We start from the raw sequence: 23609 nt of genomic DNA, 5'->3' as shown, positions 1-23609 counted from the left end.
TTTGTTGTCATCCAGCGATCTCGCGGTTATAAAATTCGTCATATGATTTATAAATTAATAAAACAATGAACATTGACACTAAATAATATTTTTTAATGAAAATAATTCTTGTTATTCGATAAAATTAAAAAATTATAAAATAATTAATACTTTGAATTTTAAAAGAGTAAAAAGTTGTTAAATTAAGTCGCGGATGGTTTGTGTATAGTGACGTGTAGGTGTTTGTTGTAGTTTGTAATTGTCAGATGAGAATTGAGTTAGCCGACATCTACAAATTTGTAGTTTTTTTTTTATTAAAAAAATATTTTTTTATTTTAATTTAATTATTGAAAAAAAATCAAAAAATTAAAAACGTCGGCTAACTTTAGTATTATAATTGTCAGTGGCAATTTTAATTCATTGTTACAATTGTGTCAGTGAATAAATGAGTGTTTGTGTTTGTTTAATTATTTAGTGTTCGGTAATCAGTGGCAATAATTAGTGCAAAAAAATGTGAATGTGCTGTCAATAATGAAAAATTATTTTATGATACTAAAATTCAGACATCTGTCAACTTTTTTTTTATTTTTATAACTATTAAATTATTATTGATAAATTTTAATAAAAAAAATTACAAGTGTGAATTTAAAAAAAAAAATATATATATATATATATATATATATATATATATATATATATATATATATATATATATATTTTTTATAACAAATTTATAATAAAAATAAAAAAAAAATTGTCAGGTATCAGCTGATTTCAGTATAATTTTTTTTATTGATAAAAAAAAATTAAGGATAATATCTGTGAGATAAAGATGACTAGTTTTTATTATTAATACAACATTTATAACTTTAAGTACTAATACAAGATTTCGAAAGCTCTGTATAAAGTAGTCTTACCGCCGGTCAAATAAGTAAGTCGCATGTATTTTACGCTCTTGTACTGAAAAAGCTCTCTTTTTATTTTTCAATTTATAACTGAGCTTTAAAAATATAAAGAAGCTTTTTCCTACAGTAGGTGCAGTAAAATTTAAACTTAATCCCATAGCTGGACATAAAGAATTTTTTTTAAATCCAGAAATAATTTATTTCATCAGAGAGGACTCTCTTGATCTTCTAGAGTATCAAATGCACTAATAATATTATCAGGAATACCGGGACTGGATTTTTTTACTCGAATTCTGCTTCTAGAACTTAAAAAATTAATTAATAAGTTTTTAAATTAATAATTGTTAAACTTATTTTTGTTTGCTTGAACATAAACAAAAATATTAATTTTTTATTAATTTATTATAATTTTTAAATTATAATTTATTATTTATTTAATTGCAAAGCTAAATTAGTCAAATCAGATAAAAAATCAAAAGTTTACGAAACACTAATGAGAAAATATTTGGAATTTATTTTTACTAGTGAAATAAAATTTATTACAAAATTTTTTAACAGTAATTAAATTGAATAAATCAATAATAAATTAAAAAATATTAAATTCCAATTTAAATTATATCAAATTCCAAATTTACGAGTATCAAAACTATTCAAATGATTCTTCCCTCTTCCACAGTTAATAAATCACTTACCAAAAGTATCTCTGGAAGTAGCAATGTGACATGCTAATTATACCAGACGGTATGTTTTTGATAGTTGAGAGTTTGGATTCCTCTGTTCTCTATTTCCATATCTCACTTAAATAGACAAGACTGAGGCTCGAGAGGAATTCCAACAAACTTGATATTTCTATTTAGACTACCCTTAAAACTGTTCGCCAAACTCACAGCGTATTATTACTAAATATCATTATCATAAAATAAGTAAAACTGATTTTCATACATTATAAAAATAAATAAATAAAAAGAGATAATAACTACCGGGTAGTTATTACCCTCACCTTTATTTTCACTAAGCAACCGCTCAACAATACGACCTGCGCAATGTTACCAATTTACTTATCCATAGTTCTGCCGATGGATACTTGTGTATCTTCAGTCACGTGGAGTAACTTTCCGCGTTCGGATCATCGTCAGATAACAAATTAACTCGTGTTATTATTTTATTTTATTATTTTTTTTTGTTTTTATTTTCGAGTTTAAAAATATCGTGACAATGTTCTCCATAGAAATTTTATTTGCATCCCTATTTTTCCTTTAAAAACTCAAAAACGGGGTGGTCAAGCTGATAAAGAAGCTTCTAAATTGGTGAGTCATTATATAAATACTTTTCCTAATTAATATATTCATCAATCACTTAGAATTCACTACCAGATTTTTATCCTCAAAAAATAAATTTTTTTAATAAAATTGCAAACAAATTACTAATTGAAAAAAAAAAAAGCGAGAAGTATTGAATGTTAAATTTATTTGATTGATTGGTCACTATTATTATTATTTATTATCATTAAATTGTTCTGCTATTGGCATCTCCCAATGACAAGCTTATTACACCGACTAATCGTCATAGTATTGATTATCAATCAGCTAAATTAGATAATTCGCTTTTCATTTTATTGTTATCATTTTTTTTTTATACCTTTGTGTTGTTTGCGTTCTAAAGAAATGACATTTCCACGAATTATATCATTGTACAATATTTCAATGACATAATTTCCATTTAAAAATTTCAATGATAACGCAAATTTTCTCTTTTATCTTTAGTATAATATATAATAATTTCATACCCATATATTCAGCCATTTCTGACGTAATTATTAATGACATTCCGTCCATTTAATCTTATTAAAAAAGCTTTCTGGGTTATTTCTCCGGCGATCTGAATAAAATGATCATTAAAAAATGATAAAAAAATAAAACTGTGTTTTTTACAGCACTGCCTCATTATTGTTCCACCTAACTTAATGGTTTTCTTTACAACTTGACGGGTCTTTTTTAACCTTTTTTTTCTGTTCACCACTTTCCCGATGTACATCACATAAAACACCTACCGGGTTGCGGTCATCTTTAATGCTTAATGTTTTTACTTCCCGCATAAATAATAAATAATTGCGGTTGTTTAAAAGTGCTTTTAGTTTATATTGCAAATAAAGCTCACGAAGTAAAAAATTTTATTTCAAAATAAAAAGCAATTAATCTAGACAACAGAACCCAACAGTATTATATACAAATAAAAATACGTATGGTACAAAGATAACATGAAAAATATAGGATGGTTTATTTCTTGAGCTAGCAACGAGTATGAGGTATTATATAGAAAAATACTATTCCGGTTCATGTTCTTTTATCTTTCCTCTTTTGCTCTTTCTTTTACTTTTTTTTTTTTTTTTTTTGACAACCTGGCAAAGCTTCTTACTTGGCTGAACTTCACTTCAGTTCCGGACAATCCTTATTCATACCTACTATTTGTCTTTCACTGCAGTACTTTCAATAACACACATGTTCATAGATTATGTGTTCATACATTACAAGGCACAAAGGAAAAACATTTTTCAATAAGTTAATAATTTTATTATAAAAAAAAATTTGCTAAGAAATACGATTTAACTTTCAAGTTTTCTTTTTCATTTTAACTTGAAGTGTAAAAAAAAATTATTGATATCAATTTTTAACTATAAAACAACTCAACTTGACCATCTGGGTAATAAGTAATAAAATAATACAAAATTTATGGTGCAATTTTGTTAAAAAATTGATTTAACTTTTGCATGACTTTGACTTTTGAAAAATTTTATTAATAAAATAAATATATTTAAGTATTTATTATTCTGATTCTGATAAATAATTATACCGGAAAATAAAGCAATTAAAATACGCCAGGAAAAAAAAAAGTTGACTTAAAAATACGATTTAATTTTCAAGTTTTTTTTTTTTTTTACATTCAAACTTGCACTTTAAAAAAATTACAATAAAAAATTATTAGTATCCATTGCAAATTATAAAACTACTCCCACATGACCATCTGTGTAATAGATAGTGAAAATCTGTGGAATGAGGAATAAAATAAAATATAAAATTAACGTTACAAATTTTTTGATAAAAATTAATTTTTCTTTTTGCCGTTTTGCAACATTTTATTAATAAAAGAGATGTACTTTAAAAATTTTTTTTTTGCTCTTACTCTAATGAATAATTACGATAATTATTATAAAAATTAAAATAATTAGAGTGTGCTATAAAAATAAAATTGAATGTAAACACTCTAAAAAATTAACCTTAGAAATAAAATTTTATCTGTTCTCCTGTAAAAAATTTCGCGTTAAATCACCAGGATTTCTAAGTGACTTTTTAGGATATCAGAAGTGGTGCGGGTGATTTCTCTGTTTTTTACTCTTCAGACCCTCGTAACGTCCTCAAAAATTGAGATACCTTATTTTTTATCTTCACCCGTCGAGTCAATAAAGTGATAAGACAATAAATTCTGAATGACCGGTAGAGTTTTCGTAGGCCAAAATAAACCGTGTCCTTTCCAACTGGGTTGTTTTCTTCGTTGGTGACATTCGGGCGAATTGTCGAGCTTTAATTTATTTTCTAAATAAAACAGATACTTTATCTTTACCCCTATATTCACAACTAATAAATTTCGCTCATCCAGATCAAGATATAAAGCCAATTTAATTCATCAAGTCTAATTCCTTCGACTAATAAAGTCAATTATCTTTTTTTAACTAAAAAAAAAAAATCTTTTATAATAAAAAAAATAAAGCTGAGACCTAAAAATAAGACAATGGATAAAAGTAAATGATGTATAAAACAAAATAAATGTACTCAGTCGTAGATTATGCATATGAAATATCCACATACATATTTATAGACACAGACATTGCACACAGTACGGAATATACAGTACCTAACTAAACAGTGAGGAGTTAACCGTACAGCCATAATATCACACGTTGTATGTATTAGAAATTAAGTGCATGTATATAAAGTGTACGGCTGTCCGATGCACGCATCTTTATTCTATGTGGTATATACAGACATGTAGATAGATACTCGGAGCATTTGCTCGGTGCTCTCGTGACTTAAAAGCTCTCTGCTCCACACTCATACTACTTATAGCGTTGAAGATGATAGACGACTCCCATATGTCGGATGTATGCCAAAGTGCACTTCCTTCTACCCTCAAAGTTCAGGTTACGCTCCGATATTTCTCCTGTTATGTCTAGAGTTGGAGTTACTCGTCTAAAATACAGTAACGAGCGAATAATTATTGCTTGCCATGTCTTGTTTTATTATTTATTTTATAATCATATTTATCAATATTAATAATTAACAGTAAACTAAAGTTAATTTTTAAATCCACATTCAAATGAATCGATACTGTGTATAATGCAGTGTAAAGATGCATTAGATATTGAATTATAAGTAAACTTATTTATTGAATCGATATCATAAAAATAAACTACATTGAAGCAGGATTTTTCGTAAATGTCGAACCTGTTTGTATAACTCATTTAATATAATATATATTATTTAGATTTCGATAAAGTAATTGCATGACCTTTTCGTACTTTTAATAATTTTATTCGTCGCTGGTTAATTAATTGCGGGATTTAATATTTAGAGATAGGAGATATAGAAAAATGGACGATGGTAATTATTAATGGAGTGTCTAGACTGGAGACTTTTTTTGTAAGATGACATAATATTTGGGTTACAGTCCCTTGATATTTAACGGGGTAGTATGAAAACACAATTTGCGAAAGTAAGTGATAGCTCTATAATAAAGGAATAGAAATCCCGTTGATAGTCATTGAATACGCGTATAGGTTTTCATATCATATAAGAGAATACGTCGATCGCATCCATTGATTAAGAGTTAATTCGAGTTAATACAATAAATATCATATCGAGGATATAGCCTTGAGGTATCAACAAACTATCAAGAACTTTTACAAGTAAACATTAAGTTTCAATTTATTGACTTTGTCGATAACTTTGAGGAAAGTTTGTCGAGTGGATTAATAAAGTAATTATTAAATATCTGCAAGTTACTCAAGATTGACAGTGTTATAGATAACAGGGATTACGTTTTCATAAATATTATTTGGGGGATAATAAAGCTTACGTGCTGAAAAAAATTTTTTCAGAATGATATTTTAGAAAATATTGATAAAAACAATCAACAGTTTAATTTTTCATATAAAAAATTATCTTTTAATATTTTTCAACTAGAAAATTTATAAAAATTAAAAATATTTGTTTAATTATTTTAAATCACTAAAATTTTGTATTTAAATTCGGCTTACAATAATTATTTCCAAAATTTTAAAATAAATCAGAAATAAAATAAATAAAATTAATAACAATAACTTAAAATAAAATTTTAATCATAAAAAAAATCTCTATTAAATTCATCGGATTGTTCATTGACGTGTAAAATTAATTAGTAAAATAATTACCCTTAAAACATCGAGATTATTATTTCACATAAAATTTTAGCGCGTTGAATGTAATTTAAAATACCATTATTAAATATTTCCACTAAATCATCATACAACCCCAATAATTTCGCGAAATAAAGATATTTATGTTCATGCTATTAATTATCGCGAATAACGAGTCTGCTGAAAAGTACTGAAGTATTTTGGAGTTAAATATAAACATGTTATTATATCGAAAGTTTCAAAACGTTTTGGGAGTAGCACACAATATATATTATATAATACCTAATACATGACAGAATATTTAATCATGCATTTAATAAAATTGAACTCACCACAACAAAGCGAGTACTCTAGGAGTATAAGTTGACACAGCCAAAATTAACGTAGTCGGTTGTTGGTCAAACTAATACACGTTTGTGTACTGGACCCAAATGTAAGCTGTCTCCATCATCTATTTTCCCTCAGCCTCTGTTGTGGGCTCGGTGAATATTCCTGTGATAGCATCCGAGAGCTCTCAGACATAATGCTTATAATATGCTACGTAATTAATCATACTAATTGCCAAGTATATATTATATTTAATTAATTATTCGTACTTGTAAACAATAAATCCAGGCCACAAGTGTGTTTTAAATCATAGTTGCAATAATTGTCTAAAAATTAATTAATTATTTAAGTATTCAAATATTTAAACGTTGCTGATAAAAGCATTTTATTTCATTTCAATTTCAAATACTTATCACAAGTCGTATATAATTATACGCTATGTTTGTTTTAAAATTCATGCAACTCAACCAGATATTTGCGATGTAATTATACTCGTGAAATTGTGAATCCTGCGGGTACAATCGTCAGGATTGATTTCTCTTCATTATGCATGTTTATTTACTTAGTATTTTAGTGTACAGACTATTAATGGATAACTTTTCATTTCGTTTGCATTAATTTGAATTTTTATTTTTTGTTTTTCATAAATTTAGAAAAATATTTGTATAGGGTCAGAAATTGTCAATATTTTAAAGTTGAGATAACTTTTTAAATTTAGTTATTTATTAATATTAAAGTAATGTTCTGTATGAAAAAGAAGAGAAAAAATTTAAACAACTTATACAATATTTCCATATAAATTTCATTCAAAAAAAATTAATAAATTATGTACGTTAATTAAAAAGTTCAAGTGCAAAATATTTAATTGTCAATTTAGACATTTAATTTTTGACAAAAATATCATCAACGTAAATTTTATTTATTTAATCCTTTATCAAACAAACCCTAAAGCGTGCCCTTGTTAAAATATTAATCTACATGATAACCCATGGTCTCACTTTTGCTTAGCTCGACTGCCTGGAGAGTGATAAGGCAAGTTTGTATTTCGATTTACTCTCAAACTACCGAAGCTAATTAAGCAAAAAATTAGACTTTGCTGGGTTAATTTTCTTTCTTTTCTTATTAGTCTTTTTTCAAAGTAAAATATATATTTTTTTTTTTTTTTTTTTTTTTTTTTTTTTTTTTCGAAACTAAATTTACTAAAGTTCACAATGTGAAATATAAATAAACATTCTATCGATTGATTGACATGATTTACGAGTTGATGTTTATAGAGTTACGTATTTTTCTTTGTTTAGTTAACTTTAAAAAAAAACCAACTGAAAAGTACAAAAAAAAAAAAAGAGATTCGTTTCTAAGCAAACTTTTATCTAGTACCTTTACGAGTTTATGTTTCGATAACAGATGGTCTTGACTGTCTTGATAATACTGTCGAAAAGTTTACTTTCGCGTTTCGTTTTGTTCCATTTCATTCTGATGTTTCTGATCTACCGGGCTCTATTTTTCTTATTCGCGGCTTCATTCTACATTTTCGACTCTCAAAGGATGTAACGCTTGGATATAGAAATCGAATTTAAATCCAAACAAACGTAGATACTTTCACTGTTTATCTGTTTATTGTACACCAATTTATTTTGTCTTTCAAAGATCAAAATTCTTTATGATACTAAATTGAAAATATACATTTGTAAATCATACATGCATAAAGCAAGTATTGGGTCAAGAATTTGAGGAATTTTTGTTTGGAGAATTTATAAAACAAAATCCCTTTATTTTCAAATCACGAAGCTTATGCTTTTTGAAAAGATAAACATTAATTTATATAAAACACATTTTATAAATAATCCAAGAAATATATAAATAAAGGACTAATGTGATTAAGATTTTATTTAGGGGATTTTAAACTTTGTCTTATTTTTCTTGTCAACTTTTTCTGATAAAGTCTTACGAAAAAAAAATAAATTGTATAAAATAAAAAAAAATATTTTATTGTGAAATTACTGTTAAAGTTATTTTCAAGGATAATTGTTGTCATTTGTATTCATAAATTGTAAATCGATAACAATTATCCGCGCAATAAAAACAATCTCTCTCGAATATAAATCTAATTTGTTCAATTAAAAATATATATTTAAATAAGCGATAAATTTTTTTTATACAAATTAAAATTGTTCTACATTAATGTTTAATTTAAAAATCAAGTAAATTTATGTTCAATTTTTTTTTTTTTATCCAAAAAACGTTCAGCGTAGAAATTTATGACACTGCGTATAAAATATAAAATTAATCTCACGAGAATAAATCGCTACCCTATAAATAACAAATACCGACGATGTTTACAGTCCAATAATTTCTTAATAAATTACTGTCACCAAAATTTACTTGGATAAATTTTTAATCTATGCACGCTCAGAAATAAAACTTTGATCGATAAGTGTGTAATGATAAAGATCTAATCAAGCTGAGATTGTTTAGACACGCGAGTAAATCATTAGCTTTTCTCTCTACTCTTATCTACTTTATATATAATACAATATAAAATACACTTTATTGTTATATTTATAAACTCATACTCTGGAGGAATACATTTTTATTGAGAGAGAACATCAATATACAGAGAAACTAAGACAGAAAAAACAAATAAAATAATAAATTGGGAAAGAAACTCAACAAAACAACGTCTCAGGGCTAAATTTTCTACAGACACACAATACTTAAATTTTATTATCATTTTTAGAAATAAAAACGAAATATCATGTCAAATGCCTTTTTTGTTTATTAAATTTATATGTGGGACATGATACAAAAACCCTGGAGTAATCATTTGAGTTATCTAACCAATAAATTCCATAGTTTTTATCCTTACCAAAGGGCGAAAGGATTTGATTCCTACTTCTTGACGATATTATTGACAGGAAGACAAACGGTCGATAAGAAGACCAACTTTTCAATTTTTTCCCTCCATAAATACTTATTTAACAGCTCCAAATGATCTCCACCATACATAATCCCCAGTTTCTCATTTATTCTCTTGAAGAGTCCTCCTCGAATGTGTAACCTCGAATTATGTAAATCCACGAATAACTTTTGTAGTTTTATCTTTCGAGAAAATCCACGGGGTTAAACGGTTTACTCAAACGTATTGCAAAAAACCTTCAACTGGGATTCATAAAAATAGCATTGCAGCAGTAGTAGTAGTAGTAGCTACCTCATCATCTTGAACCGCGGAATTAAGTTATAGTTATTATATGTGTGGCAAACACTGTGGCCTTCACATCTCTCTCTCGTGTTATCTCTTTATTTTTCATCTATTCCACTTCTTCAGAGCTTTATCCCTTGCATGCATTTTTTTATGAGTCTTGAACGATCCAATAAGGACTTATGTCAGAGCCCTCGATATAAATACTCACGCTGGCTGTATACTAAATCATCAAAGATACTTTATTAGCAATATTTAGCTTATATCTTCATCCATTAGATTTTTCATCCAATCCTAGCGCAGAACTGGAGTATCGTAAAATAATTCCAGGCAAATAAAAAATTCCAATCAATCAATCATACCTTTTTTTTTCATAGACCATTTACAGTTTCTTTTTATAGCCTCGCATAAATATTTATGGTTTACGTTTGATAGAATCAGTCAATATTGTTTGCCTGGTGAAGACAGACTTTATTTTTCCTTTTTTATGAATTATTTAAACATTGATATTAATATTAGAATTAATATTCATTGTATATTTGAAATAATAACAAATATTCGCCTGTTAGTTTTAGTAAAAATGAATTTTTGTGTGGATTGTAGGATAAGACTCGTAAAAATAACCCATTGTGGAGGGTGACATAAGGCATACGAACCATCGGCATGTTACAATCACACCGATTAGGGTTCAGCTGACCGGAAATGGTAAGAGTAGTTAGATTATGTTTTTTTTAATCCCATAAATCTTGTAGCGGAAGATATACAAATACTCTTTCTATTATTAACTGACCGAGCGCTGTTGAATGGTATTCGTTCAAGATTTCGATTTTAAATTCCAGATCAATTTGATTTATTTATCGACAGAGTTTAGTTTTATTTAATTAATACCCTACGAAATTTTTTAACAATCTATTTTTAATTTCAAAATAATCGAGTGAAAAAATTAGTCTTGGAAATATAAATTATAAATATAATTTAATTTTAATTGGGACGTTCTGATTTAAATTCCTGATGGATAAAAATAAATTTCACTGTTAAATCTTTCAGATTTGAATTGACGAGCAATATAAATAATTTGTTTTTAATCCCTAATAATTTATCTGTGTAATTTACGTAAGTTGGTAATAATTCAGAGATATTATGATAAAATTATACCGTCACGAATCTTTGACAACGCACCTTTGTCACGAACCGATTAGATGTGATAAAAGTGACAAATCTATTAGATCTTTCCGAAAGGAAAAAAAATTTATCCCTACAATTATTTTACTTTATAATTTTAAATTATAATACAATAGACCCTTTTAATTTATTTTGTTTTAGGAAACGTGACAAAGATTGAATTGGAGCTGGAAGAAGCTCCGGATGGAAAGGAGGATAGGCATCCCGCCATCCTTGTTGGCTCAATGTCGTCGGAATTGGATTCTACAGCCGAAATAAATTCCACTTATCCAGGACGTGAGTGTCTAATTTTATACTCTTAATAGATTCAATATTACCTTTACCGACTTTATTTATTGTGTCTGACACATAATGTCTGGCTGGTACTAAACTCTCTAAAAAAAAAAAAAAAAAAAACTATAAATACTTTCAATGAAACTTTAATTCGATTCATTAAATCATAAATCACGAAGCCTCTCTAGTGCTTTTAATAAACGTCAGACATGTCAAAAATATTAAATTAAAAAATGAATCCCCTAGTAAAACGTTACCATCCAGTTATTTTTTAATAAAAAATTACAAAATAATTTTACTAACGTAAATTTCAGAGCATGAAGTTTGTAACATAATAACTATAACTATATTCTATTATTTCCTCGACATTAAACTCAGCGTTTATGATTTTCAAGATTATATGGATTTAATGACAAGAACTTTATAACTTGGCGTTCATTCATGTGTAGAAGTCAGTTTTTGGTTTTTAATGTTTCAGACTATTCATTTTTTATAAGCTCAAAGTAATGGACAAATAATAAAAGTGATACTTTAGTATAAACCTAAAAATTTTAACAACAGTTACTTTTCAGTACGAATATTTTTAATAACCTCAATACAAAGCCAAAAAAGTTTGTTGTATAAACAGTCAGAAGTTTCATTTCTATCCCTGAAAAATAAAAAAAAAAAAATGTTATCTCATGATGAATTTCATTCTTAAAGTCATATTTAGAAACAAATATTAAAATATTTCTTAAAAAAAATACGGGAAAAAAAGAGAGTTGAATTTAATTAATTTTTTTTCTATTTTTAGCTTTGTTATAAAATTCAATTTTATTATTTTATTCTAAAAAAAATGAAATAGATTTTTTTATGAATTATTAATTGTTAAAAATATCAATTTAAAATCAAAATTCACAATAAAACTAAATTTTTTTCGCACAATTTAGTTAAAAAAATAAAAAATGATCATATCAATCTGTATTACGTATGTAATACATTTATTTTTCAAGCAGGTTACCCAAGACCGAGTGGAGTTGTAGTGGTGCGAGCAGAAGAAGCGCTTATTGTAGTCTTTGTTCTGCTGCTTTGGGTAGGTGCCATCGCTCTATTCTTCAACCGGTGGGGAAAAATAAGGATGTTAGAACCCTACCAGCCGAAATTCCAACAACATCGTAACAGTTGTACCTCCATTGATCCTCCACCTGTAAGTGACACATTATATTGCTTTAATGATTTAATATTGTTGCGCGTTGAATAACAATATCCTTGATTATCTATCTGTGTCAGCACTAACATCGGGTTTCACTGAAACTTGGACGCGTCACTGATTTTATTGAAACGATCTAGTCCAAAATTTAACGAGTCTGGAAGAATCATATTATACCATAAACTATATTAGCAATTTTATTAAACTTTTTTTTTTTTAAATAAATTTTTAAATTTTTAAATAAATATATAAGACGTGAGGTCTGGTATTGACCTACGACCCGCAGGCGAGAATGTCAACATATAAGAGTTTTATAGACCCATTACAGAATTTATACAATAGCGTTATGAAAAAAGCAGACTATTGACATACTTACAGACAAATCGTGCAGAAAAATTGATACTTTTTATATTTCTAAAGTAATTTTCGCTACTCATTTCTTATCTTCGTAATTTACTAATTTTGATCTTCGTAAATATTATAAATGTACGCAGATTTAAATCAAGACATTAATTCTAATAGAATATTAATGTATGAACCCGATCATCTAGTCATTAATTATTAATATCTGTATAATTTCAATAAATTCCATCGGTTAAAAAAGTCTGCGATATTTAGTGACCGATTTTTATCAAAAATGTCAGAAGTTTAATTTGTTGAGAAGTAAATGCTTATTTTATGCTATCTATCCAAATCCAGCATTTAGCAATTATCATTCGATCTCAAATATAAAATGGCTTGTTGACTATTATCTATCAGTACCACAAACTTTCAACATAATGTCGATAGCAGTTACATTCCCCGCTTTTAGTTCGAAACGCTAATCTAATTTACCAATTAACTGATACACGCTGATAGCAAACCTTCAATATTCTGAAATGAGACTTTTACGTTCTCTCCGTGCCCCTTTTTCCGTACCGGCCAATCGAGTTGATCGCAAAATTACTTGAGATAAAATAACTGACTACAATTACATTTTACGTCGACAAAGTTAATCATAAATGGAGAAGATGTTTAATGATACTGTAATAAAGAGCTGTAAATAATGATACTGTAATAAACAGTTTAATGATACTATAATAAAGAGCAAACACCATAAATTCTCCAGACTGATTATGATTAGATATACCTACACGAATGGATGAGTATGTTTCATGGAAGGTATCCAGCATGATCGATTTCCAATTATCACGCATACTTTGAAATATAACTGAATGGCAAATGTTATAGAGCTTTATGGCATTAGCTTTGGCTTTGTAGTTAGAGCAGTCCAGCTGCGGCTTTAACCATCCAAATGTTAATCCGATTCCTATGCAAATTCACTTGCTATTCCGACAGAGATATACTGCTCCTGCAGATCCACAAAATCCAAAGGAAATTAGAAAATATCCGACTGTTCATATCAGTATGACTGTGTAGATTCATATGCTTTAATCTTTTTAGACTTTTCATTATTTAATATTTGTTTTCAAGACAGAGAATTTATTTTTTAATTTCCATATTTTCTTCTATCATTTTAATTTAAGCCGGAAAAATATTAAAACTTGTGGATATATTTTATCATTTTTTCCCTTCACAATTATTCGAATTTGTATGAGTTAAACTTTCCAAGACTTAACATGGGAATAACAACTTATAAACCGGGATTTTAAGTAGAATTTACTGATGTACTGTGTAGTGTATACATGTGTGTTTAATTTTTTTTCTTTTCGGGTATTTCATTTTTCGTACGATCTATTTTGAGTTCGTGTAAGTCTCTTAAATAAAAAATATGACGCAGCATAAATGCATAAACGTGTAGATACATAAGCTTCTTTTATTACACACGCAAAAATAACACACGCAAATATAATATTCGGATATTTATTTACTTGCCAAAAAAATTTTATCTCCACTTTGCTTACGCGAATAATGCTGATATGAGAAAACACTATGTGTATAAGACAATAGTTTGCTATTTATTTAAAAAAAAAAAAAAAAAAAAAAAAAAAAAAAAATGTTTCGCGGTAATGAAATCTCGTAAAATTATAATACTTGCACACAAGAAAACTAAAATAGAATTTTCTATAGATAGAAAAAAAAAACGACTTAAAAGTAATCCAAAGTTTTCAATTGCTTATTCAGTAGCTTGAAAATTAAATGAGGTTTATACAACATTTTAAAAATTCGTAACTTTAAAAAGAATATAAAAGCAGTTTCTTTAAACGTAGCTATTTATAACTATATTATATTGATAGCTGTCGAAGATACCAGTCTAAGGTGAAAGCACACTAATGCTCTAAAAACCGCGACTTAGGCTGTCGATTAATTTCCCAGTGAATTTAATTATAAAACAAATTACTGCTACATTTATTATTTTTAAATCTGTTCAGTTGCTTGAAAATAAAAGGCAAATATTTATTTATTTTTAATAAAATTTTTGCGTAAAAAATTCTAATTATTTTAAATTTAATGCCTGGAAGGACTAAATATAATTATTGAAGTGGAATGTCGATGCTCAGGACAATTTATTTTATTGTTTAGATTGCTTCTTTAGATTTTTCTTTAATTCTTTAGCGGGCAATTAACGAGCTTTGCAGACTTTTAATTTCAAAAGCGCCTGCTGGAAAAATGATCAATTATTCAGAAGAATAATATTTTTTATTTTATTGTGTATTTAATTTGTTGTTAAAGCAAATAATATTAACTTTTAAATATAAAAGTAAATCTTTGTATATGTTGAAGAACAATTTATATTAAGTTACACTCGTTAGAATTAGTTCAAAGTCTCCGAGTCTAGTTTAGTTTAACTTTAATTAGACAAACAGAAAGTACGGTTTAAATTGAATTGGACATACAAAAAGAACTTTTGTTGGAATTGATTTACCGAATCCGAGAATCAATCCTAAAAATATATATTATGCATAGACAGTAAAGACTTTAATTTAATTATTCTTCATTTTGCTCTACTCTCATGACAATACATTAGTTAACAGCGTAATTATAACTTAACTCAATTAACTTTTAAATAAACTTAATTACGATATGGATTTTTATAAGAAGACTTTGTTTTCCGGGGATATTAAATTAAATAAAAAATTAGTGGGATAATTTTACGAATGTTTGAAAATTTTGTTTGTTTTTAATTAAATTAAAAACTCCAATATTTGTTCTCTAATTTTTTTACAAGTTAAACTTTTAGTTTCAAATGTGTGGAATAAATATCCCGACGGTGATGTTTAAAATTTGCACGCTAAAAAAACTGCCGAAAGATTAATAAAAGCCAAACAAAAAGTTTAAAATAGCAAGTGAGAATCTGCGGCATTAGCCAAAAGTACACCGCGGATTAACTTTAACGCAAAAGACCCTTGTGGTTTCTGCACTGGAACACTGCATACGAATTCATTGCTCTTGAGTTTACTGAGAAACTGTACATACTGCATAGCAGGTGTTCTGTGTCTACAATAATTAACTACTCTTCAAACACTCGGTAAATCAAATTCATATTCCACTCCTGTTTTGTTGTACCTTACGCATACTGCAAAGTATAACTTAATAAATGGCCGCGGGTATTTTAGTCCTAACAATAACTTAGTTATTTTTTATCCCAGAACATAAATACGAACAGTTATGAATTTGATTACGCTGTGCGGCCATAAACTACAAGTTCGGAATTACAATATTCCAACTATTTATGTTGAATAGTTTAAAGTTTTCGAATAAGCGCCAGAGCCAGCGTCGATAAATTTTGAAAAATATATAAAATTTATATTTATTCGGGATCAATGGTTCGGATCCATTATTTAAAAATTACTTATCAATTTCACTAAATAATTCAACTGTGTCAAAATATTGGGTTATTTGCTTGTAAAATCTGTCGTAGGTTTGATCGCCCGGAATATTAGCAAGCAAGTTTGAATAATCTAACACAACTTCCAAAAACCATCTAGTTATCAAACTTTCATTAGTTTCACACACACGAATTATTATCATTATTGAATAAACAAAGGTTATAGTCGTAAATTAATCAACTGAACGTTGATTCTCTTGGTGCTGGTTTAGGGTTTCAATTATTGCGGAATCATTAAAATTTCCGCGAATCAGAAATCAATATCACGGACTGTAATTAACCGATGTATGAATTACTGAAATATTATATTGTCACGAGAAACATTGTTGCAATAACAACAATCATAGCAGGGTAGTATTTGAAACGTGTTTATTCTTGTGGATCGCGAAAGTGCACTGCGGCACTTGGTAGTTAACGGGTATCATGCTATCCATATAAAATATATATGTATATATATTATCTACCCGAAACTCATTTATCTTCCTTTCCTCTCGACCCTCCTCTATGCTGTACTCCAGGTATAATTTAACCTCCTTCTCAATTTTTCGTTCTACCTCCAGAATACAGAACCACTGTGCAAAGACGTAACACCTCCCCCGTGTGTTTTATCATCGCTTCGTGATTCACGATAAATTAAGCTTGCTAAATATTTCAATTTTTTTTCTTCCGTGATTTCCAATTCATTTTTAACTCTACACATCCACGTTGTCGGCCAATTGTAAATTTACACCAATTTCACGTCTGTTCGTTCATAAACGTGCTATATAAATTTATCGACGCATGAATGTCACAATTTATGATTCTCCAGCGTGTTCGAAAATGTGACTTGGGAATAAAAGAGATGAAGATGAGAAAACGGATTGACATTTATCATATTTATTCTTAATGTTTTTCTTGGCACTCTGTACTCTATACTCTACTGCAGAGTAACATTGTATGTTTATCAACGTAAATTAATGTGGTGATACACGAAAAAATACTTTCTCGGGAAATTGACTTAAGGATTTTTTATTTTTTTAATAAATAATACTAACTCAAAGCTATCCGAGATCAAAACATTATTATTCGGTGTTTGGTTAAGTCCAATTTAAAATTTGAAAAATAAAATTAGTCAAGATTATGATTTGCTGATGGAAGTTTTGGTAATTTTAAACACACATCGTATTTTTGCTAAACCTAACTGATAAGGCTTAACGTCAGCAGTATATGTTTGCTTTTTAAACATTTTTTTTGTCAACAAGTAATCATTTTTAAAGTGAAATAGTGAACAAAATTTTTTTTGTACCAAAATAATTTTCTCATTGAATTATCGCATCAATTTAAAACATTGTTTATCATCAAGGACAATTATTAAATTCCAATAAAAATTTATTTTACACAGATATTATTTTCAGGCAATAGAAGATTAATTATTAAAATCTATAATACAAAATTGATAACTAAAGTAAAGTGATTTATTAAAATTCTTGATAATAATCGAAAAAATGGATCTTTAAAAATAAATTTTGTCGTGATTAAAATTTCAATGCATTCAGCTATAAAAAAACTACACTCAGTTTTTTTTTTTTTTTTTTTTTCAATATAATAATGATGAAAATATAAACTGCAAAATTGCACAAAAGTTTTATCATTAATAAAATTGAATGAATAAATTAACGATAAAAGAAAACCATTAATTGAGAATAAATTTAAAATTTTATGGATCTGACACCTTGGTAATAAAGTAAAGAAGATATGTCTCGGTGTTTTTTTTATCGTACAACGTGACATTGTAAAATGAGAATAGAAGTCTGTATCTTCTACAGATAATGACAAGGCCATAATAACTAGCCGCTTAGACGAGGTCGCTGTGCAATTCGCACGACCACCTTATATTATGCGCAAAGTTCTGTACTTTGAGTAATAAATATCCCTATCCATATCCATCGATTTCCGTGACCAGCTCCATACTAAATAGATTCGGGACGTGGATAAATGTGTCATCAGAAGCTCTGTATATTTCCAGCATGAAAGTGTGTATAATAGGTTTCGACACCCACGTAAAGGTGTCCTTCATAAATATGCCGTAGATCTATGGAAATTCATCTAAAAAATGTTTACTCCAGCAGCTTACCTCATGAGAATTCGAAGCATGCTACACACACAACTGTCAGATCACCAGGATACATTCCCAACAGTTTATTGTCCCTCAGCGGTTGTTAGTAATCCGCTAGGCGAAAACTTCATCCCGGTCTCAGAGCTCAATCAGTCCCACTGGATCCTCTCTTACGTTTGGCCAGTTTATGCGATATTCACGCTGCCCGGCAATAAAAATCCAGAAAAACGACTTTACTTTTTAGCCCTCCGCTCGTAAAGTAAACTTTTCTTTACACCGAGTTTTTAAAATCTTGAATTTCAAGTTTTTTAAATATTTGAGGCCGTTGGTTGAAAGTTACCTCATTTTTAATGGAAATATTTTTTTAATAATTAATAACAAACGGCTGATACTTTGAGCTAATTTTTTTTATTGAAAAACTACAACTACGGGTCGACATTTTAGTTTGTGGTATATTGATTACTCTACGCTTTTAGTGATATTAAATATTTACAAAGTTAAAGTCAAATGTTTTAATATTAATACAGTAGATTTTTTAATAATTTATTTAGATTTTTCAACAAAAGAATATACTTGTTTAATAATAGTTCATTTTTTTTTTAATTTAAAAATTACTGACCAATTTATTTTTACCAAAAACTTGTAAGAAAAATATTTTAAATCCATCATATTTATTTTGAATAATTTTGGATATATATTTATAAAAAGAAAAAAAAATATAAATAATTGCTATTGTTACAAATTTTTTGCCAGTATAAAAAGAACCATCTAACTTCCAAAAGGTTTATTTGAAAGAACCAAGAATTTTTTCTCTCCGTAAAATGATACCAAAACTTTATCGACAGCTCAAACACCATTAGACTTATTGGGCTGATCGTTTAACAGCCGAAACTTTTCGATAAAGATTTAACATTGCCAATCAAAAGTTAAAAAATATTTCGACTTATTTATTAACAGAAAAAACTTTCGAACAAATTCCCTTAACTTGAGCCTTTCTGATAAATGCATGACAATAAAATATCTAATAAAAAAGGGGAATTGTTGGTGTTGCAGCTGCGCTCATGTTCAAAATTTAATATTCACTGCGTGGACCACTCGCAATGTCAAGCAGTAATTCGTCCGCGGCAAAACAGCGTGTTTGTGGACTCGAGCGTCTCTATGTTGAGCGAAAACGGTAATTTCCCCCGTCGAACACGAAGCGCCGTCAACTTGCAATCGTTAGGAAAAACAGAAGGAAGCTACGACTTGGAGCCGGGTCAGATAGAAGAAGTGGTCGAGCCAGAAGAGGAGATTGTCCCGGTGATGAATCTGAAGTCTTTAAACGATTATTCAAAGCCCTCGAGGTCCTTTCAGCGCGAAAGGGGGATGAGTATTTGTCAGTTCGACAGGACAGACGTGCTTGTAAGGCCGCTCCAGCGCGAGAGGGGGATGAGTATTTGCCACTTCGATCGTATGGATGTTCTCGCTAGGCCTTTGCTCAAGGACAAAGGGATGAGCATTTGTCACTTTGACAGGACGGACGTTCTTGCGCGTCCTCTTTGTCGGCCACTCGCCAGCCGTCCTGGTGTCCTGACCAACGCGGAAAAACTCGAGGCCTTAGGGAAATCCCAGTGCCATCGTGACAGCAGAACAAGCATTGGAAACGCGGAGAGCTTCACCAAGATCCTTCATCAGCGATCCAAAGACTTTCGAGCACCTCCCCCTTCCCTCGTTAGCGTCGACAGGGCGGAATCCCTCGCACTGCCCCGGAATTCCGTCCCCGCTTCTAAAGAAAAAACAGCCACCTTCAAAACCACGACCGCCACCACAACCACCACCACCCTCACGACAACCGCAAGCTCTACCACCTCCAGCATTAATACTTTCACGTCGACTACTATATCACCGTACGATCGACCCTCGTGCAGTAAAACGCCTGACATAGTTCTCGGATATAAAGCGACTTGTGTCTAATTTGTCGGGCTTAAGATTCTTCTTAAGTAGTCTAGACCCTCCAGTGGAACTTTTTATGCAGCTTGTCGGTGCATTTAACGACTGAGTATCAGCCAAAATTTTTTATCAACAGTAGAAGTTTTTTTTCTTTTTTTTTATTGGCGGTTTTTAAGGGGTTACTTTAGTTGGCGATTACAATTATTAATTAAGCGCTTGGACTTTGAGGTCTTCGTTGTGTTTATTGGGTGATAAATAGTCGAGAGCCAGGAGAAAATTATATTAATGATTTGGGATTTTTTTTTTTTTTTTTAGTTTATGTTAGATGTTATGTGAGAAATTTAGAATAAGGGGAGATAAGTTTATTAATAAAGCGAAAGAAATTAAGTAGCTAAAGTAGGGAATATTGTTTGTATAATTATGATATAAGTTTTTAATCTTTATTTTTTATGGCGCAAAACATTACAATGTTTATAGTTTAGCTGTTAAATTTTTTCTTGTAGAAAAGTGTACTTTGTAATTTTGTAATTATCATTAAGTTTTTTCTATCATCTCTCATAATTGTGTTATTATTTATTTTTTGAATTTGGTTAATTTAATTTTGAAAAATTAGTCAATATTATTTAAAAAAAATAAAATTATTTTTGTACAATTTGAAAACTACTTTCACGGTTATAATTAATGATAACAATAAATATTTATTGATAAGAATATATATTAAAGGTTGTTTGAATTTTTTTAAAAATCAAATGTCGAGTGATTACAGTATTCTAAATGTACGGCGATAATGAGCGTTTTAATCTAATTATTTTTTATTTTATTGTCGTGAATAAAATATAAAATGTCTTTGATGAAAAATTGCTGATATTTGGTGCTTTTTTGGGATAATTAAAATTTTAAAATAAAAAATTTTGGAGAATTTTTCAAGAGTCAATTTTAAAAAGCTTTTAAAAAATTTGAGTTTTTAAATTGAGAAATTACAGTGGACTCAAATCGGCACCAAATGGTCATTGCAGACATTTTAGGAGTATATAAATATTAAATTGGATGATAAATACTCAACTAATAACAACTAATAATAAAGCATTTATAAAGGAAAATTTTATTTTTAAATATTAAAAAAAAATTTTTCTGCTCATCAGTAGTTCAAATACTCGGAAAAAAATTAATCATTAATCTTCAAAACCCTTTTGCATATCTAATTACTATTAAATAATTAAAAAAATATAATAATATTGATAAAGATAGAATAAATATTAAAATAACATAAAATACAGTACTACAATTATCTAAATATGTTTCAACGAATCTAATGACTGGATACTAAAAGTAAAAACTAAGATATTTATTAATTAAGTAATTAAATTTATGAGTTAAATATATCGAGTGTAACGATAATGAAAATAATAAATAAAAACTATCGATAATGAAAGTAATGTCCGATATTTTCGAAAGCACGAAATATTTTTTTACATAAAATACACAAAAATAAAACTATTTATGAATACTATGTGTGTAAATATCAAAAGATAAATAAAACAAAGTATATGAAAAGTGTACAGACCCTACCCAACAATAAGATGGATAAGATAATACTAATAATAATAATTATAATAAAATAAATAAAATCTTTCGAAATGTCACATATTACTTTCTAAATTGATTAGCATAGAAATAGTATCAATAATTGTTTATTTAAATAACAAAGATCATTACTTCGTTGATCGAAGTTTGAGTAAAACTATCAGACCAAAGTTTGAATCCATTTAGTATTTTAAAATTACTATTTTATCTTAAACATTTATGGAACGATCATTAAATAAATTGATCGATATTGGAATATGGGACCTTCTGTTAATATACTTGAAATATATGGAATACATATTAGTAATAAATAATATTCAACATTTCAAATGTTTAATTATTCATTATTAATTAATTATATACAACACTTGTATGTGTATTATACTTATATTCAATAGCTACATATATGTCTACTCATCAATTCAATATTACAAAAAATTATTAGACTGCTAGAATACATATGTAATAGGATTATGTGACGGTTAAAGAGTTATGGCGAATAAATTATAATATAAAAAATATATATGTAAATTTAAATAAGTTATTAATTTTTCTTTAAATTTATGACAGTGGTTCAAAATTGTAAATAATTTATGTAGAGTCACTGTAATGGTGTGTGTGGTGATAATTCTAATTGCCAATTTATTTTTTTCAATAATTATTAAATTAAATAAATTAATATAATATTATTTTGATTTGTTTTATTTCTATTCCTACCATTAAAAAAAAATTTTTTTTTAATATTTATCACGCAGATAATAAATACGGGACTGATAAATTATTTTTAAAAAATATTCCTTCATTTATTTTTTACATTGTCTTTATTTTTTTTTTTTTTTTTTTTTTTTTTTATTGTTTCAAACAGTAAATCGGACGACTTATTAAATGTTCATAAAATAAATTTATGACGAAAATCTATCTCGGTATTTTTTGAATAAATATATTTTATTTTTGTTTGGTAGGTTGTTTTACAAACTTTGGACATTTAAACATTTTTTAAACTCGAACAAGAGATTAGTAAAATTAACTAAAAGATTAAATTTAAGCTCGGAGTATAAATTACAAAAAAATACACATTACAACAATCCTCTAGCATTTATCAAAAAAAACAAAATTATTTTTTATTTAGTATCACAAACTTAATCTTTCTACGTGTAATATGATACCTTAATTTTGGTGAGACAAGTCCAATAAAAGTGATGAATAGAGTCTGATATGGATAAAGGGGTTGTAAGAAGAATCCATTTTGTACGCATCATTTTCGACCCTCTTCTCATCGCTAAAAGCACGACCGATAAAAATTTCATGAGTAATGTGTAAATAAATATATATTTTTGTTTTCACCTCAAAAAAAAGTAATGCATCTAATTTTTTTTTTATTTAAAAAAAACCAAAAAAAATTCGAATTCAATTTTTAGACTCGTAAAAATAATTATAAAATTTTAATTATCGCTTTAAATTAGATTTTGTATTCTTGTATCTCGAATATGGCGCACATAGGAATTCTTATCTGGCAGCATTCACCGTTAAAGTTAAGCGAGACTTGTAAAATATAATAAAATATAAAAATATATAAATTGTAATACTATCTCAGTGGAGTTGGAAGTTGGATTATACTTATTTTATTTTTTTATTCTAGTTTTATTTTCAGCTCAATGAAATAAAAATC

At 27.9% G+C, this 23609-nt stretch overlaps 1 protein-coding gene and 1 long non-coding RNA gene across 4 annotated transcripts; one reads left to right on the top strand and one right to left on the bottom strand.

Moving 5' to 3' along the window:
- Nucleotides 1-757: 757 nt before the first annotated feature.
- Nucleotides 758-2004, bottom strand: LOC141529767 (uncharacterized). The gene is made up of 3 exons (XR_012479662.1): nucleotides 1885-2004; nucleotides 1577-1783; nucleotides 758-1189 (listed from the first exon to the last, which is right to left on the bottom strand). It is a non-coding gene; the product is annotated as an uncharacterized LOC141529767 (long non-coding RNA).
- LOC141529765 (uncharacterized) lies at nucleotides 1995-22627 on the top strand. Of its 3 annotated transcripts, none has more exons than XM_074246454.1 (5): nucleotides 1995-2191; nucleotides 10463-10564; nucleotides 11183-11317; nucleotides 12307-12500; nucleotides 19481-22627. In XM_074246454.1, exons 3-5 carry the CDS (start codon nucleotides 11266-11268, stop codon nucleotides 20378-20380), a joined length of 1146 nt encoding a protein of 381 aa, XP_074102555.1. In that variant the 5' UTR covers nucleotides 1995-2191; nucleotides 10463-10564; nucleotides 11183-11265; the 3' UTR covers nucleotides 20381-22627. The 3 variants fall into 3 exon arrangements, with proteins under 3 accessions (XP_074102555.1, XP_074102556.1, XP_074102557.1); XM_074246456.1 differs by having other exon boundaries at nucleotides 1997-2191; nucleotides 12310-12500; XM_074246455.1 differs by lacking the exon at nucleotides 10463-10564.
- The last annotated feature ends 982 nt before the right edge of the window (nucleotides 22628-23609 follow it).

The sequence above is a fragment of the Cotesia typhae genome, unplaced genomic scaffold (assembly GCF_013202065.1).
Source record: "Cotesia typhae breed Kobodo isofemale line unplaced genomic scaffold, CoteBio_Ctyphae contig_48, whole genome shotgun sequence".
Lineage (NCBI taxonomy): Eukaryota > Metazoa > Arthropoda > Insecta > Hymenoptera > Braconidae > Cotesia > Cotesia typhae.
The sequence above is the reverse complement of the archived record's forward strand: the minus strand, read 5'-3'. Positions and strand labels throughout refer to the sequence as shown.

Coding starts and splice junctions, on each gene's coding strand:
- LOC141529765 (XM_074246455.1), top strand. CDS start 11,266: ATGTCGTCGGAATTGGATTCTACAGCCGAAATAAATTCCACTTATCCA. Junction 11,318..12,306: donor AAATTCCACTTATCCAGGAC/GTGAGTGTCTAA, acceptor TTATTTTTCAAG/CAGGTTACCCAAGACCGAGT. Junction 12,501..19,480: donor CCTCCATTGATCCTCCACCT/GTAAGTGACACA, acceptor TTGGTGTTGCAG/CTGCGCTCATGTTCAAAATT.